This window comes from Branchiostoma floridae, chromosome 11 (assembly GCF_000003815.2).
Source record: "Branchiostoma floridae strain S238N-H82 chromosome 11, Bfl_VNyyK, whole genome shotgun sequence".
NCBI lineage: Eukaryota > Metazoa > Chordata > Leptocardii > Amphioxiformes > Branchiostomatidae > Branchiostoma > Branchiostoma floridae.
The window spans coordinates 2,871,951-2,891,413 of record NC_049989.1 but is presented as its reverse complement, the minus strand read 5'-3'; the positions used below and the strand labels follow the sequence as shown (position 1 = coordinate 2,891,413).

General features: G+C 42.0%; 1 protein-coding gene and 1 long non-coding RNA gene across 4 annotated transcripts in view; both read right to left on the bottom strand.

Annotated features, from left to right (window-relative positions):
* LOC118426668 overlaps positions 1–19,463 on the bottom strand; it is a 30,946-nt gene that overhangs the window by 968 nt on the left and 10,515 nt on the right. Inside the window, exons 1-7 of one of the 3 annotated variants that reach the window (XM_035836189.1) lie at positions 3,855–4,020; positions 2,938–3,477; positions 1,889–1,984; positions 1,465–1,710; positions 1,206–1,301; positions 976–1,071; positions 241–426 (exon numbers count right to left, since the gene is read on the bottom strand). In XM_035836189.1, coding sequence (XP_035692082.1) covers positions 241–426; positions 976–1,071; positions 1,206–1,301; positions 1,465–1,710; positions 1,889–1,984; positions 2,938–3,477; positions 3,855–3,941 — 1,347 coding nt within the window. In that variant the 5' untranslated portion in view covers positions 3,942–4,020. Of the gene's footprint in view, positions 1–240; positions 427–975; positions 1,072–1,205; positions 1,302–1,464; positions 1,711–1,888; positions 1,985–2,937; positions 3,478–3,854; positions 4,983–19,463 lie in introns of those variants that run through there. The other 2 variants (XM_035836190.1, XR_004832441.1) reach the window with 2 other exon arrangements.
* Positions 17,221–19,463, bottom strand: part of LOC118426673 — a 4,216-nt gene continuing 1,973 nt past the window's right edge. Inside the window, exon 2 of the long non-coding RNA XR_004832442.1 lies at positions 17,221–18,275. This is a non-coding gene — a long non-coding RNA (uncharacterized LOC118426673). The remainder of the gene's footprint in view (positions 18,276–19,463) is intronic.

The window sequence follows — 19,463 nt, the reverse complement described above, 5'->3', positions numbered from 1 at the left end:
GTGAAAGTGATCAAAGTTGTCTGAAGCCCTAAATCCAGCATATTCTATGTTCAGTTAGCTCCTCTGATCACAACCAAGCAGACTAAGACTTTTAACTTTTTTTCAAAATCTACAGTCAACTATCATAGGCCCCTTCACGACCAACTCCCAACCACAGATGAACTTTCTCAATGACTTCCAACCTGGGAGAAGGGCAGCTATGTGTGACAGGCTTATGATGTGTAATAACTTTAAACTTACCAAACAATCCTCTCTATCCAAAACAATCCTTTCCTTGCTGTCACCACGGCTACCAATCAGAGGACGACTTGGGGAGTGAGCGATGTGATCTGGCCCGTGATGTAGGTCGTATCTGGATAGTCTGGTAGCTGTCTTCATGACTGGACTATAGACATTCTCGCTCTCCCTAACATGCAGCATGGGAACCTACAGGAAGATATTGTACCAGTTAATCAGACATGTCGTTTTGCTCTTCCATAAATTTATCCATAAACAAATGTTGAACTTGTAGTTGTACAAGTGACCACCTTCACATACATGTAAGGACCACCTGACCAGTTTCTGGTGATCCTTAAAATAAATTTCCATTTACACAAAATTTAGAATCCTGTACACATAGACCAGATCTCTTTGGTCTTCTTGGGCAGTTTTGACTGTACAGAACTGTGAATCACATAGGCTTGGCTTATCAAATAGTGAGTGCCTCAACTGCTCGTATTACAGAATATTGTCAATTTTTAGATTTATTACTATTTATATTCGTAGGTAATACAAAGAACTAAAGCTATTCCAGCTGTACAATTGTTAGTCTATTGATTCTTCAGAAAAATGCTGCTGAATTCTGCACATCTGCTATTATCAACCTTTGGATGTGCAATGAATACATTGTACACAAAAAAAGTCAGTCTCATTCTTAAGACTAAACATTGACAAGGACATTAGAAATTAAGTTAAGAAACAAGACAGTCAGTTTACCTCATCATGCCCCAGAAGCTGCAGTTGTTCGTCAAGATCACTCTCCAACATGTAGATGGTCATGCCATCTTCCCACAAGTTCTCACTCAATGAACTCTGAAGTAACAATGAATACAAAATGTTGTCACTTGTATCTTATAGCTATATTTATCCCATTATAACACTGTTCAAAACCCATAGATTCAGTGTTATTAATCAAATCAAACAAAAGAACAAGACCGCCAACCCACCTCAGTCTGTCCTAACAGCTGCAGTTGTTGGTCCTGATCACTCTCACACATGTAGATAGTCATGCCGTCTTCCCACAAGTTCTGACTCAAGGAACCCTAAGGACGAATACAAAATGTTGTCACTTGTATTTTATAGCTATGCTTATCCCCTCCATGATACTGTTTAGAACTCTTAGATTTAGTGTTTATAAACCAAACAAACAACACCATTGACAAGAACAAACAGAAACAAACACAAGAAACAAGACAGCCAGTTTACCTCATCATGCCCTAGAAACTGCAGTTGTTCATCCAGATCACTCTCTGACGTGTAGATGGTCCAACCATCACTCTCTGACGTGTAGATGGTGTAACCATCACTCTCTGACGTGTAGATGGTCCAACCATCACTCTCTGACGTGTAGTTGGTCCAACCATCACTCTCCGACGTGTAGTTGGTCCAACCATCACTCTCTGACATGTAGATGGACATGTCGTCTTCACACAAGTTCTGACTCAACGAACCCTAAAGTAATCACATGAATACAATGTAGTCATTTGTATCTTTTAGCTATGCTTTTGATATCCCCCCATGATACTGTTTAAAACTCTAAGATTTAGTGTTTATAAACCAAACAAACAAGATTTAAAGACCATTGAAAAGACATTAGAAACAATCAAAAGAAACAGGACAGTCAGTTTACCTCATCGTGCCCCAGAAGCTGCAGTTGTTTGTCCAGATCACTCTCCAACATGTAGATGGACATGCCATCTTCCCACAAGTTCTGACTCAATGTACCCTAAAGTAAAGATGAATACATTGTAGTCATTTGTATCTCATAGCTTAACGGTGCACACCCCAGTTCTTCCGCGACCGGGGTCCGTGGTAGTCCGCGACCAAAAAGTGACGAAAGGCTTCCGAGGGCCCAAGTTTGAGTTGACATTTCTCATTATTTCCTGCGAAATGACATTAAACGGTTACATGGCTGAAAAGCGTAGGAAATGGTGTGTTTTTGGTGCAAATTGTGTTTTGGTCCGCGCGTTGCTTCCGCGATATCCCTACGCCTGAATGTAAAGAGGCCCGTGACCTAGATTTACCTCTGAAGCGCTGTGTCAAGCAAAGTTGCAATGCCGCGCGCCGTGGATGATTAAAAAAACTGTAGTACTAGAATTTTCTTTATAATTGGCTGGATTAGTCTTTAGATTTTCCTCTTTCTGGCAGTATCAGTCGTGCTTGCCGGAAAAATCTTCTTCATCTGTTTTATCCAATGCGAAAATGCCCGATTTTGTGCATCATTTTTGACATGAAAATAATGTTTTTTCCCTATAATTTTTCAAAATTAGAGAAGTTGAAGGATCGAAACTCAGTTGGTCTTGTAGCTGAAGGTATATCCTCTCACCCCATATACAGTTATTTTCCTTCAGGATAATTCCCTGGAAGAGATGGTCGCTAGACTTGAGGGTGTGCCGCCTCCATTTGAACCCCCAAATAAACTGGTGTGTGCCCCCTTAATGCTTATCCCCTCCATGACATTGTTTAGAACTTTTAGATTTATAGTTTACAAACCAAGCAAACAAAAGATTTAAGACCATTGACAAGGACATTAGAAACAAGAAAAAGAAACAAGACTGTAGTGAGACAGCCAGTTTGCCTCATCATGCCCCAGAAACTGCAGTTGTTTGTCCAAATCACTCTCTGACATTGACAAAACCATTGAAAAAGAAATAAACAAAAACAACACAGCCAGTTTACCTCTGCATGTCCCAGAAGCTGTTCATCCAGATCACTCTCCGACATGTAGATAGTCATGCCGTCTTCCCACATCCTCTGACTCTCCACATGTGGTTGGTTGTGGGGCTGATCCTTCTCAAACTTCTTGGACACTTCTCCGTCATTCTGAGACGTGTGGCTGGTTGCCTTGATGCTGTCAATGTTGTTTACCTCCTTTGGTTTCTGGAGATTTTCCATCTCATCCAGGAACTCTTCAACGCTCCAAGCACTAAACCATGGGAAATTCCACTTTCCCGCCTCTATGTCGTCGTGATCTTGGACGCACATTGTCTCCTCACATTCTTGAACATCTTGTTCTATCTCTTCATAATATTCACAGGGGCATTCGAGATATTTCTTCAAGATGAAATCCGGCCCGTACCCATCGTCTATCGGCATGACGCAACCCCACTCGTCTTCTGTCAGGCACAGGTCCACTGTCCCGCCCTCTACAAACCGTTCTGTACCGTTATCATCTGTGTAGTACACAGCATCCTGTCCACAGACGTGGTACTTGCCGTCCTGAAATAAGACACGGGTGTTTTAGCTGTCATGTAGCGTCAGAAATGAAGGAGAGGCGAGTCTGTAATGTTTGTCGTTGTTTTGTCGGGCGGGGCTCTTTTTTCACAGTTTCATTCTTACACACTATGCTTTTTTTATCTTCACACAAAAATTATTCAACTCAAGAAAGGGACACAATACAAACGCGCACAGCTTACAAGTAAAGCTCGTTGTATACAGGGGACAACTCAGTGGGCTGGGCTCCATTGTCCACAAGTCCTGACGAGTATGATCGCAAAGAGATCTACTGTTGATAGATCACGTCTTTTGAGCCAATTCTTTTACAAAACTTGATCCGTAAACCTTTTACACAACAACACATCCTATTATCAACTTACCAAGGTCAAATAGGACACTTGATGCATCTCTGACATCGGATGAAAGCTTCCTGACGCTTGTTTAGTCTCACAGTAAACTTCTGACATCTTCTCGCTGCGAAATCCAAGCGTAGAATGACCAGGGCAACTTGACCTTGTCAACAAAACAACAGAACTTGTGCTTCCCTTGTCACTATGGAAACACTGTGGCAACCAATGAGAGACAAGATAGTTTGTCTACAGTAGGCCAATCACGCGAGGGCTTACATCGCCGCTTAGTATTGACCAATCACAAGCATGGTTACTTAACAATTGGCCCATTCCACCAGGTCAGTAGGGGGTGTTGCAAAAGACAACGACAATGCAGAATGTAAATCTATCTTTAATAGTTCTAGCAATAGTAGAAATTCTGTGTTGTTGTCGTGTCACAATCTAGAGTTACTGAATTAATTCGACGCAATAAGAAAAGACCCCGAGTTTTAACTAATCCTTTTTTTATTGAAAATCTACTTTGATGTTTGCTCTGGTTATACCAAATAAAGGCAACAGTGGTATCGTTGTTAAATCTAACAATGCAAAGAAACGTTAGTTAAAGTTACTTGCTACATAATCAGAGCGTGGTTCGTGTAGTAAATGTACACGTTATGGTTTATATCAGGGGCGTTTGACAATGAAACGATGCATGATAACGTTAACGCTAATAAATGTAACGTTATATTGTTGCAATCGTTGTAACGTTACATGAGATTCTTATCTGCTCACAGAATTCACAAGGGCACGTTAACAGTACAACCACTTCATAGTTTCAGATTGATTATACAGTCCTTTTAACTGTGTAAAGTACATGTATAAAATTTTACTTATGCATAAACCAAATGTATAATGTTATACAGTATTGATCCAAATGATAAAATATGTTCGCCTTGGTGCTGAAAAACCTTCTATTGGCCTGAACCTACGACAATATGGGCCACTTGCACTTGACGTCTTGTTGCTGACTATTGTCATGTCCCTATAGCTAGTTGTGCCCTACTTTCCAGGGTTGACCATTGAGCGAGTGTGTTTGTTGTGATGGACGATTTCCCACCGTGTCATCCACGGCCCCTGGATAGTGGCGTCAAATTCGTCCTCTGCTCCGGCTACGTTGTCCTGAAAAAAGAAAAGATTTTTATTTTTCAAGGACAAGAAAACTATGAGAATCAAACTGTTCAGATAACCGGCGTGATCTGTTAATTTCGTATATAATGGATATCGATTTACATTCCCTTAGGTAGTCTATTTCATTCTTACCTATCCATTGATGCCATAAAAACGCATCAACCATTGGGATCTATATAGGAGATTTACCTTACACGACTTGCCCCACTTAACTGTGAAGTGATGGCCTGGCGGCTAATCCATTGTCTAAAGTGTGCACGTATACATTGGTGAAGACACACACTGACTTGGCGCGCCAGTCTGCCAAGAACAGAACATTCACCACCAAGAACAGTAATCTTTTAGGGACCGTACGATATTTATCGGGGGGGAGGGCTGGTGCATTCGAAGTCGGATCAAAAAAAATTTTGATGGCCCTCCCCCCCATCTCAAAAAAATCTAACGTGACCCTCCCCCTCCACCTCAAAAAAATCAACATGGCCCTCCCCCCCGACAGGCATAATCAAACGGGTAGAAAAACAACCGATAAAATAATCTTGATATAGACGTCAGGGCACAAGGGCGCCAGTGTTCTCGCCAGTGTTCTCGCCAGGATTTTTTCACAGCGTCGTGGCAGGGGTCCGGGGGCATGCTCCCCCGGGAAAATTTGGATTTTCAAACCCTCTAAAACAGAATTTCCTGCAATTTGAGAGGAAAATTATGCCCTTGAGATTGGATGCCGGTTGCCTTTTTTTACTCCCGTTTTTCAGTAATCGACGTCCGCCCTCCCCCCAAAATAACTATAAGCTCGGGGAATCAGCAGTCCGTGATCTGGCCCGGGTATTATTTGTCCAGTCATGTCTATATGAAAATTTTGGGTTTTTGATGCTTCCAAACAGGTCTCTAGCCAGTGAGTTCGTCAGCCCATGGAAAAATCCTGCCAATTTTTTTCCGACATTGAATAAAGAATGCCTACCTCGTGCGATCGATGTTGCGCCCTCCCGCATCAAATGCTAGTAGTTTTTCCAGAGGATAAAATAACGGTGCCATCACACCTTGTGTTTTTTTTTCTATTTTGCCCGATGATTTTACTAAAATTTATCATTTATCGAATCGGTCGGGTTTTACAAGGCCGCGCCGTCATTTTCCACGAGCGTGCGTTTGTTTCGTGCGACCTCAGGTAACCCCGTTTTCGGCGTGAAATCTTTGGCTCACCGCTGGATTTCTTTTTACATAGAGACCAAGAACGTTATACATTATACGAAGGACGGTGATCTGCTGCGTCTTTGGCAGTAATCAGTGCCGGTGTAGCCTTGAAGGAGTAGCCAGAAAAGACGTCCCAACGTGCTGGGCGCTGCGATCGACAGTCCGTCTGGGGAGGGGGGCGTGCCGCGCCATGTGCCACAGACGACAATGCCAGTGCACAGTCGACTCGATCGACGCTTGACAACAATATTGCGGCCCCTTTTCTGCCGCAAATTTTGTCCTTTTGAAACAAAAGAAATGTTATAAATAAAAAATAAAGTGTATAGTTTTGGATTCTTCACATATTTACCGCGCACCGCTTTTGTAACTTAAATATTTGGGGAAACTCAGCCGAGCCGAGTGCGTCTTTCCAGAAAAAAATAAGTCCGGAGACGGAATGACGTATGCGTGGCGGGAACGCTGGTCCAGGGAAGCGCCACTTTGGGGGACCTAGGGGGGCGAAGCCCCCGGAAGCTCTTGCATTTTAGGCTATTCAGAAGGCTTATTTTATCAGTTTTAGGGCCATGTCAAGATATCAAAACTAAAAATAGTATAAACAATTCTTTCAAAAAAATTAACATGGCCCTCCCCCTATCTCAAAAAAAATTAACATGGCCCTCCCCCCACCTCAAAAAAAATTAACATGGCCCTCCCCCCCTAACGCACCAGCCCTCCCCCCCCCCGGAAAGTCTAAACCACACGTTTCTCGCCACAAAATGGACCAATCGGCGGGCGCCACAGGATGAGCCAATCGGCGGGGAGCGTTTTGCCACGCCCACGCGCGAGCTCCTGATTGGCCAAGCCGTCCAAAGCGGCATATACGGGATAGCATGCTTGAAGGTTACGTTACCAGTATATAGAAGTAAGTAAGGGACCGGTGAAATAATGAAGTATTACAGCTTCAATAGTCGCGCGCTGCGACTTATGGAGCTTTCATTATTAGATGGCCACTGTCCCGAAGAGAAGGAAATAGTGGAGAACGACCCTTCCTTCCCCACAAAAAGTCAGCTTTCGCCAACCGGACGCCAGCAGAAATGGCGAGAAGTTATGGCGAAACTAACGCTAAAAAACGGCGTCCTCGCGCATAAAGACGCGCCACAACTGCAGCTTATTTCCGTTGAAGCAGTGCAGGAAACTTTCATGAGATGTCATCACAACCATCGCTCATGGGAGGAAACATGGAAGCTGGTAGGTCACAGTGTACATTTTGTTAAAACAACGGATGTACAATTGGCAACGTTACAATAGCCCTTATTGATAGAATTCTGACATTTAAAAAAGGATTAAACGAATTAATCCGTTTGAGTTTTACAACTTTGCTAATAAATACATCACAATCGACACAAATACACATTCAACCCATCTGCACTGACATAATAAAGAAAACTGACGCCCAATATGTTATAAACGAGCAATTACTCAAAGTCCGTGACATCAAAACATGACTGACTCAACTGCCGTTACAAGGTCAGTCAGTCACGTAAGAAGTTGGCCTTACAAAGTCAATCAGATTGGCAGTTTTCACGACTGTGTGGTATTTAACAGTGCGAAATGAATAATGAGTCGAATCTACTCCTTGTCCAAGATTTCTGTTTGTCTTGAGCAGATAAAGATGGTCATAATCCGCATGTTACTGTAGGTACGGTAATCAGATGACCGCTAGTAACCCCACGGACGTGAGTCTAACGCTGTGGATATGCTATCATATGATGAACGTCACAGAGTCACCGCAAGTGTTTTGTGCAATAAATGTTTATGACAACAGATGTAGTAGAAATTCTACGAAGCTTGTTTTTTTTACTTGATAGATGCAGTAAGGCTTTCTTGTCCCCACACAAGCGTAATGATATTATACTGTTACATTCAGGAAAAAAAAATAGCAGAGTGGAAAGTAGATTTCGCCTGTCTCGTCGGTCGTACCATGGTCCAATTAGTAATATTATTGTGAACAATTTATGGGTGATATATTCGCGTGCATTGCTAAATCGCTCGTCAAAATCAAAGAGCCATAAACTGTAGGTTCGACTAAAATCTTCTTGACTTAATTGCAATAATTGGAGGAGACTGGATCTGCATAAGTGTCGCAATCCATATCCCTATAAGGCACTGAACCCCGCTCAGATTTCCTTTTAGTATTACCCCTGGTGCAGTATGTAGTTAGATAATACTTGAATTCCGAGCGGACATTTCTCAGTGTTCCTCTTACCACATAAAGTTCGCACCTTTTGAAATCTAAAGACTCTAGCTGGTCGTATGAAGGCTCCGTCTTTGCAATGAATTCGCTGAAAGCGCTAAGACCACCGGTCTGTTACCTTAGCCAAGATGGTTATGTTTTGGGTAGCGTTTGTATCAGTGTTTCCGCCAGACCTCAGCTGGGAGGCCGTCCACCTTGGGGCGCGAAAACCGCGAAAATTAAATTTAATTGCAAAACCGCGAACATTAAATTTAATTGTAAAACCGCGAAAATTAAATTTAATTGTAAAATCGCGAAAATTAAAGTTAATGGTTAACTGTCGCAAGAAAAAACAAAACAACTAACGTCCGATTAAGTTCAGTGCCGAAGTGTTATGATCTGTGCCGCGTACCGGTATGCCGCACCGAACGGGTACTACGACTTTTAAAAAGTTCTAGAAACGGTTCTTGGACTTTCAAAAAAGAAATAGCATTTGTATATATTCTCTTTTATGTTGTGGTATACTTATAAATCATCTAAAACCTTCCATAGATCGAGAAATTTGCGTTCAGAAATGACGAAAAACATCGTCTATCGGCGACAGTGAGCGTAATGGCGGCCGAAATCCCGCAATCTCACGTGGTGACTTCTCGCGAGATCTGGGAAAGCTAGCGACGTCACGGGAAACTAGCGCTGTGATTGGCTAGGATACACAACAACTACCGACCGCCATTTTTGATGCAACAACAACAACAACATTTATCCCGAAAATTTCTGCCGTTTTCGGAGATTTTTCGGGCTCAAAACTCATATAAAAAGGAACCAAAGTTATACTTGATGTTTTTTACGTCCATCATCTCTTATGTGAACACTTTATTTTTCCGCTGTGTTGCCGATAGCGAACTTGAACGAGGTCGATTTCCCGTGCCGAGCACCCGGGCCGGTGGGCACATGTATCTGATTGTGTTTTGTTTTGTTTACGATGATTGACGATGAAAACAGAGACTAAAGTTGTTAATCTAGACAAAGTTGAATAGTGTGTTGTCTTATTTCTCCCAATAACAAAGTTTAGTTTGTAGTGTTATACTTATAGCGAGATCGACCTACCGCCAAGTTTGCGAATTATGTGACAGGGCAAATTCGTGTAACTGAGGCCTTGAAAAACGGGTTTTGATTATCGTATGCGAAAGGCCGCCGACACACATTGTCAACAACCATAACAATAGCAAAACAAACAGTGAGCGGCTTTCTGACTGTGGACGGCGTCCCAAGCCTCTAGCTTCAATACAAAACACAAAACTGCGGTTTACATTTATCAACTTTGTACAGATTTCTCGGCAAAATGTGGGTCGCAATTTTTTTATGAGGACGGCCTCTGGTTGCGTTCAAGCCGTCCAAAACGAAATGAGACCGTCATTGGACGGGTGGACGCCCCTCTGGCGGAAACACTGGTTTGTATGTATGTTTCTATGTTTGTAAGTAACGTTAGAAAACCAACATAACTCGAGAACGCCTGGAAGGATTGTGTTGATATTCGGTATGTTGGTAGGTCTTGATAAGACCTGGAAACAATTAGATTTTGGGCCCCTAGCGGCCTGTTCCAGTACTGCAGATGAACTTCCTGGTTTCATATTTCGAGTTCTCCACATGCTGTGGCTATGATTTTTGAGTAGTATACAGCTCTTGATGCCTATAGTAATTGGTATAGGTTTTGGCCCATAGTGGCTTGTTTTGGAACTGCAGTGCAGGTTTAGTGTGAGACTTTGAAAGGGAATAACTCAAGAAGGTGACGGATTGTCATGATTTTTGTATGTAGGTAGCTTAAGTGATGCCTCATATAACTACATATTGAATATGCAAATTGGAATCTAATTTGCATAATTAATTAGAGATATCGTCTAAACATGCTCAGTTCAATTATAGGACCATTGCAACAAGACATTTGTAACCGAGAAAGAGAAGAATATTGTTAGATATATATGATGCAAAATAAAGACCTAATTTGCATAATTAATGAGAAAATGTTATATTGTCATTGTGGTAAATGATGGGAACTTTTTAACACTAACTATAAGACTTTCCAATTGCACTGCTAAGTGCTGACCTATCAATTTATGAAGGGTGTGCCATCGTTCCAGTAACACAGCCTTGAAAAGACCTTTGCTTTCCTTTGTTACTTGCCAACGACCTAGTCGAAGACAAACATTGCTTGAAGTGTATTTTTTTTGGTTATCATACATGGCCTAGCGGAAGACCAGTGCGTGAAAACTGCATCTCTTGTGTAATACAGCCAAACCATCATTGTTCAAAGCTTCAGTGGCTCAGGTGTAGTAGAAAGTAGAAAGCTGCACTACTGTATGAAAGGTATCAATGTTTGACGAGTCAGTCTTTCCTCCGAACTTGGCCAAAACACAATTTATGAAGGATACTTTAACCACACAATTTTGAAGCAAACTGTCTCTGACCAGTGTGCGACTGTTTGACACAATGAAATGGCAAAAACAACTGAAAACATGAAGTTATGACATACCGGTAAACCTTTAATGACACAGGGATGAATCTGACAGTGTGAATGAATGAATGGTATACACACAGGCTGAATTGCATTCTTTTACACTTAAAATCATTGGCTTAGGCAAATTACAGCTTTAACGAAATTGCAGCGGACTTACAACAAAATTTGCATTCTTATAATCAACAAAGACGAAGACTTTCCATGGATAAACACAATTTCATAAAGACAATTTACGAAATTTAATACACATGAAAAGTAATTGTGTGAAACATGCGTCTTCCAAGCTCTGAAATATTTTTGTTTCCAAGGTCGCGTCTCTCCTGTAGCAGAGTCTGAAAACGGTGCCATGCAGGATTCATTGTTCTAGTGATATAGTTTTATTAATAAAGTTATACAAACGACTTCAACATTAATGCTCACATGGTCCCTGGTACATGTATATAAAATCATTTCTATCCATTCCAACCTTTAAGGTATCTCACCTGGTCTCAACTAGTCAAAGAAAACACATATATCTCACCTGTAAGGTACTTTACCTGGTCTCACCTGGACCTCAGTCAAAGAAACCATACATATCTCACCTGTAAGGTACGTTACCTGGTCTCACCTGGACCTCAGTCAAAGAAACCATACATATTTCACCTGTAAGGTACGTTACCTGATCTCACCTGGACCTCAGTCAAAGAAACCATACATATTTCACCTGTAAGGTACGTTACCTGGTCTCACCTGGACCTCAGTCAAAGAAACCATACATATTTCACCTGTAAGGTACTTTACCTGGTCTCACCTGGACCTCAGTCAAAGAAACCATACATATTTCACCTGTAAGGTACGTTACCTGGTCTCACCTGGACCTCAGTCAAAGAAACCATACATATCTCACCTGTAAGGTACGTTACCTGGTCTCACCTGGACCTCAGTCAAAGAAACCATACATATTTCACCTGTAAGGTACGTTACCTGGTCTCACCTGGACCTCAGTCAAAGAAACCATACATATTTCACCTGTAAGGTACGTTACCTGGTCTCACCTGGACCTCAGTCAAAGAAACCATACATATTTCACCTGTAAGGTACTTTACCTGGTCTCACCTGGACCTCAGTCAAAGAAACCATACATATTTCACCTGTAAGGTACGTTACCTGGTCTCACCTGGACCTCAGTCAAAGAAACCATACATATCTCACCTGTAAGGTACTTTACCTGGTCTCACCTGGACCTCAGTCAAAGAAACCATACATATCTCACCTGTAAGGTACTTTACCTGGTCTCACCTGGACCTCATATCTCACACATACACACATACAAACACTACCAAAAACATAACCTTCTTAGTAAAGGACAAAAACCTACTATGATACTAATGGTGTTACTTACTACCGTACGGAATGATATGTTACTAGAATTGTCTGTTTTGTCAAATACTTACTGCCATATGGAAATACCTGTTTTGTCTAACTAAATGCATTGCTTGTGAAGAAAAAGAGATCTTACATTTCCATTCATTTTCGTCATTTTCAGATAGTGTCTACATACCAGACGAATAGCAAGCGCTTTGGAATCCCACAGAGCATGTTTCGCAAGGTCTTTGATGAGTGTGGGTGCCAAAATACAGTGGCACAAGAACCTGTGTGTCCAGAGACCACGGGAGAGCCAGAACCTGTGTGTCCAGAGACCACGGGAGAGCCAGAACCTGTGTGTCAAGAGTCCACGGGAGAGCCAGAACCTGTGTGTCCAGAGTCCACGGGAGAGCCAGAACCTGTGTGTCCAGAGACCACGGGAGAGCCAGAACCTGTGTGTCCAGAGTCCACGGGAGAGCCAGAACCTGTGTGTCCAGAGTCCATGGGAGAGCCAGAACCTGTGTGTCCAGAGTCCACGGGAGAGCCAGAACCTGTGTGTCCAGAGTCCACGGGAGAGCCAGAACCTGTGTGTCCAGAGTCCACGGGAGAGCCAGAACCTGTGTGTCCAGGGACCACGGGAGAGCCAGAACCTGTGTGTCCAGAGTCCACGGGAGAGCCAGAACCTGTGTGTCCAATGTCCACGGGAGAGCCAGAACCTGTGTGTCAAGAGTCCATGGGAGAGCCAGAACCTGTGTGTCCAGAGACCACGGGAGAGCCAGAACCTGTGTGTCAAGAGACCACGGGAGAGCCAGAACCTGTGAGTCAAGAGTCCATGAGAGAGCCAGAACCTGTGTGTCCAGAGTCCACGCAAGAGCCAGAACCTGCATGTCCAGAGACCACGGCAGAGTCCAAAGGTCCAAAATTCAACTTGTTCCATCAAATTGGAGTATCGTCATGTCAAAATCAAAGTCCCCTAAAACGCAAAAGAAAAGTTACCAAGAATGACTACCAGGTGTATGAAATAGAGCGTGATACCACTGATGAACACATAGCTACTCTGGCTGCCAAGTTCAGCTGCCAGATGGTTTTCATCAGAGCCAAGCGTAAGGTTACCTTCAGGCGAGCAAATGGCATGCTCTGTCGTGGCACGGTCAGGGAGTACGCATGTCACAGACATGGAGCTCCGTCACGCAAGCGTGGGAGCAAGCGCAACAGAAGAAGTAAAAAGGTTGGGTGCACTTTTCACGTGAAAGTTATGGAGCCTGAAGACATGTCTATAAAGCTTGAGATACGTCTCCATAGTGTCCACGCTAACCATGTGCCTGGGTCAACAGAAGACAGCAAGTTCCTTCCAGTAGACAGTCGGGTACTGGACATTGCTCACGATTGCCTGGACGCTGGCCTACGCATTCAACAAACTGTGAACATTATACAAAATGTTGTTAGTTCTGGTAGCATTGGGGAAATTGACAAGAGCAGATACAGGGCAGTCATGACACGCAAAGAGCTAACAAGGCTACAGCACCAGCGAAGACGGAAGCATAGGCTCTCTGATGATGACTGGTTTAGTACTTACAGCAAGCTCAATGAGTACAAGTCCCAAGGAAAGTGCATCTACTTCCAGAAGTATGACCCAGACAACGCCGATAGCGACAAACGGCCATTTGTCGCCGTCCTACAGACAGAATGGCAGAGGAGAATGGCAGAGCGCTTTACCCCGAACAGCGCTTGGAGCGTTGACTCAACTTTCGGACTGAACTCATATGGTTTGCCACTGTTCACAGCCACAGTTCCCAATCAAAACAAAGAAGGAATTCCACTGTTCTTCCTCATCACATCGGCAGACAAGAACACAAACCAGGAGGAGACAGGGATCAAGGTTGGCTTCTCTGCAGTCTTTCAGAATGTGCAAGCACGACCAAACGCCATCCTTATAGACAAATCTCTTACAGAAAGACGAGGGATACAGGCCGCAGTGGACCAGGATGCTTTGTCGTGGGAACAATCCAAACAAACAAAGTGCAGGATAATCCTGTGCTGGTTCCACTGCAAAAAGGCGTGGACGGAAAACCTCCTGCCAAAGCTGCCAGCGGACGTGGCAGCAAAAGTGTATGACCAGCTCTGCACGATGATGTTTGCCAGCACATGGGAGAAGTATGAAGAAGAAAGTAAACGAATGGAGGATGAGTTTAACGACTACCCAGCAATCAAGAAGTACCTACGTGGCTGGGACTCGGATGACTGGCGACACATGTGGGTCAGGGCTGGGAGGATGTTCCCTCATGGAGACCAGAACACCACCAATCTGACGGAGAGAGAATGGATGACGATCAAATACACCATTCTAACTGGACGCGCCAATCACCGTATAGATACGCTCCTAGATGCGCTGATTGGACACCCTAGGGACGAGAGGTATCAGGGTGGCCAGACCACAGTGGCCTTTCATGTAAAAAAGCAAGAGGAAGCCGACATGGGCTTCAACACGAAGTCATTGTCAAAAACAGAGCGCGGTCGCCAAGACATGGCAGATATGTACATGGCTGCCTACAGGAAAGACCCTTCAGTGATAACAATGGTAAACCAGAACGTGCTGCTCTTCCATGTCAAGAGCACGAGTGTGGAGGGTGTATCACACAGTGTGAGCCTTACAGAACAGTTCTGTACATGTAGGGACAATGCCACAAATGGACAGACATGTAAGCACTTATTAACAGCAACCAAGTTCCTTCAGCAGTACCACCCCAGTCTGATCAACAGCATCATGCCTCCAGAGATGTACAATACCAGTAGTACATTTGTTCCTACTTCAAATTCAAGTGAGCTGTCTGAAATGTCTGCTGTGCTAGCAGAGGACCACCTTGACACGACTCAAGAAGACTGCAGGGGCAAACTAATGGATGGTATCACAAAGTTAGAGTCTGTTTTAACTGGAATGAAGGAAAACACAGCACAGATGACCGAATACCAATGTCAGCAGGCATCCACAGTTGTAAACCAATGCCTCCAGCAACTACCAATGACAGCAACACTTCAAAAGCCACAGACGAAAGACGAACGGGTAACAGCAGCTCGACTAGTCAAGTCTATACAGCAGAGCAACATGGCAGCTAGAAGAAGAAAGGCCAGGGCAAGTACACCTGCAAGTGCTGCTGCCTCAGCGGACAATATGACAGGTCCTACTGCAACATCATCAAGACGCATGAAAGTAAAACAGGTGCACAAACGTGTAAGGCTTCCAGGCAAGAATGCATCGTATAAGAGAGTGCGCTGTGACAACTGTGACACAAACACTTTTGTAGGCGTCACCAAGAAGGGGAAAATAGTCAAGGGTAGTACAACCTGCAAAAACTGTGACACCTCAATATCTTATGTAGCTTAGATATACTTAGTCTGATGTCTTAAAGAGCTTGGTCACAGAAGATGTTAATTTTTCTGTGCTGGTTTTGTTACAAACATTGTACTTGTACTTATTAAACTGTATTAGCCAGGCCTCCATTGATGTGGCTGCCAGTAACATGCTACATTTGATAATTAATGTTATCTGGATTTGTACTGGTATTATCTGGTCTATGTATATTATTTTGTTATGTAAATTCTGTCATTAAGAATCATTCTATGTACTAGCTGCATCATAAGCAAGTTCTTTGGTACAGATAGAGTGCATGCCAAACCCTCCTGTTTACAGGAGACAATTTTAGTTTTGTGAAAGAAGTTGTTATATCTTACTACTATCAAGATTCAACTTCATAATGCACCGCCTTCCTGCTTGGTGTGATATAGATTTAAGGTTTAGGAGAGGGCTCACAACGCCTACCTGTAAAACTCGATGCAGGCTCCTGTACATGTATCACTTTGAAGTTCTGTCTTTAATCATGACAGTTGAGTGAGAGATACTAGTACCTTCTTTAGGCATGGACAACCTGATTGTGTTATTATTATACTTCAGTCAACATCATGTCCACTTTTAAGTAGAATAGTGGTTCAGACATGCTTGAAGGGCCAAGATATTGGTGATGTTGCCCGTTGTTAAAAATGTATTTCTTATATTAGCTCAATCCCTGCCAAACGTTTAATGATCTGTGGCCACTGGGACACCTTTACTTTCGAGCCCGCTTACCAGAAAGAAATGTCATTACTTCTACAATCAGCATCCAGCTGCATCAATTCAACTATACCTGTAGACTAGAGCATGTTTTGAAATACAAATTATAGTCTAGTGAAATATTGACATACATGTAATTGTTGTTCAATCTTACAACTTGTTTTGATCCATCATTGGTAAACTGCAATTCACTGATTTGTTATGGTAAACTCTTGAACCCTAATTGCAAATTGGATACAACTTCTGTGTGCCTAATGTTCTAGTATACATGTACTAGTATGTATACTGATGTTAATTAACTGACTTGTTGTCAACAACCAATGGTCTTCTCTATGTAAAGTACAACTATTTTCATATTGCTTCAAGGTGTTTGGATTCACTTATTAGTTGACTATCACTTTAAATGGCAGTACCAGTAGCTCCTACAAAAACTTCGAACATTATGACATAAGGGATGAAAATACAGTTTCAGATTATTTGGAGGATATGATTGATGCAATGTGTTCAGGTAACTAATTTTATCACTTCAAGAGTTTATGGTAGATCTACTGTGTTGCAATACTTGCCATAATGTTACAATAAAAGGCCTGACCATGGATCATGATTATTTTTCCTTCAGTTGTGCATTTGTGAAAACTGTTCTCAAGTACTAGTAAACTTAGCCCCTTTATAGCCTTAGCTACATGAAAGACATGTACCCATTTGTTAGTAGAAATATGACAGTTAACATATTAACAAACCAGAATATTGCTGGGATAAATAATTCAATCACAAACTTGCCTTCTTGGAGACATCTAGTCACACTCCAGTTGGTGTGAAGCCCCAACGCCACGGCAAGGCAGTCTCCATTGTTGGGGAAATTTTGTGGTGAAATGACACCTTTTGCAATGTTGCATTAGTCAAGAACATTAGAGTTCCAGACTGATGGAACAGTGCATAACCAATCAAAGAAAGGCAGTTTCTCAAAAACAGAACCTACCACCTATATAAAAAGCTCTACCTAGCCCCTATCATGTACAGATGCCCTAACTAGTCCCTATCACCCATACATAGAGCTGTGTACTGGTATACGTAACGTTATAGACTGTACCAATACAGTACCAGTACAATCAATTAAGGAACAGGTCGAAAATAACCGAACCCTGGCATACAAGTACTGTACCTACAACACATGTATACACAGAAGGACTGCTTGTCTATTACTTAGCCAACACGAAGGAACTGACAGAAGTTTTCACATTTTGTAAACATGCTAGCATTCAGGAAGAAAATGCAATCAAATTTTCTTGTTGGCAACATGTGGATGATTTTTGGCTTTGTTTCCATAAACTACTACTACTAGTAATCCCTACTGGTGGTATTGGTGGTGGGGAATTATAGATCCTACAATTAAACACGCTTAGGTATCAGTTCGAACATGCATTTGGTGTGATCAAAGATCAATCATTATTTGAACAAGAAAGTCAGGTCTGGACCTGTACCTAAACCCGTGTACCTCTACCTAGAATTTGTTTAGTTAGAACTTACACAGCTCCATCCATAAAGTCCCCTTATATATAAACCCTCTCCCTATACTATACACCCATAAAGTGCCCTACCTTGTCCCTATTACCCATACAGTGCCCTACCTAGTTACTATCATCTGTAACTTAATTAGTTAACCAATAACTAATCCCAAAAATGAATTTTGAGCCCTCATGTCCTATTGCAAGGATGCCCTAACTGGTCCCAATAGTATGGATGCACTACATGGTCCCAATAGTATGGATGCCCTACCTGTTCCCTATCACATATGGATGCCCTACCTGGTCATTATCACATGCACATCACTTGTTGTAGTCATGAAGTTTCCTTCCACCTTTTTTGACCTGGTGTTATCAAGTACTAGTAATCTGTATGTCTTGGAATGAACTCACTGTAGATCTGTAAGTAATGTCAGAAACCATAAAGGCATAAATTAGACAATAAAGTAATAGTGATAGACACCACTAAATTAAATATATCAGAAAGCTGGCTTATCATGGTCAGCATTCCAATGTAGAATGTGTTTGTAGCATCTGATCATTTCCAAAATCATATAGAGTTGCTGGAGTACCTGCATTTTTGGCGTATAACTTGCAGCAGAGAGACCTGTACTAGTACTTAAGTTTCACTCGCCAACAAATGATATTTCTCAACAAGTATTCAACTTCTGACATGGTCATGCAGTGGATAATTTATGATTTCTGGTGCTATTGATTTTAACAACAGTTACTCATTGACAAAACAAAACAGCACAATATAAACAAACAGGGATGATATGCTCTACTCTATTCTACATTGTTTAACTCTACTCTACATTGTTTAATCTGTTTAATAAGTGATATAGTATCTGAATTTGATAACTTTTATCACAATTCTCCGGTTCTGTACAACATGAAAGAACAATATTGTAAATCCTGGAAGCTGAAGGTTAACCTGAAAAAGTTATTGTATTTACAAAGGGAGGACAATTATGGAAAGATTGTTGTTTTTTGTTTGATAACAATGATTTAGAAACAGTAGCATCTTATTGTTAATCTTGTTGTTGTATCCTCAGCGGGCACATTCAAAGTCAACAGCAAATACTTAACAGCAAGGGATTGAAAGCTTTATTTGGAATTAGACAATCATTAGACAAAGCAGACGCACCATTATCAGTTAAAAACAAACTCTTCAAGTGTGGTTACCCTTTAATTTGGCAAGCCCCTCAATCAAAAGATTCAAACATATCCCACTTAATTTCTGCAATTCACCAGCGTATGAAGGATATATATTTCCAGAATTTCCTAACCAACATTCATAATGAAAATAAAGGTCTAAGTGCGAAAACCAAACTCCGAACGTACAGACTACTTCAGTCCTCATACAATGAAGAGCAACAGATAAGAAATTGAAGTAAGACTACACATCATAGAGAAATTAGCTTGTTGAAGAATATTTAGCCCAGAATATGAAGTAATGACAATACTGGGTTGCTATTCAGTGTGAGACATCAGCTGGCAGTTTTATTTTGTACAGTTCTACAGAGCATAGGTCTATACTGGTCTCTTACTATAAGTCAATTATTACGAGTCATGTTTCTACACACAC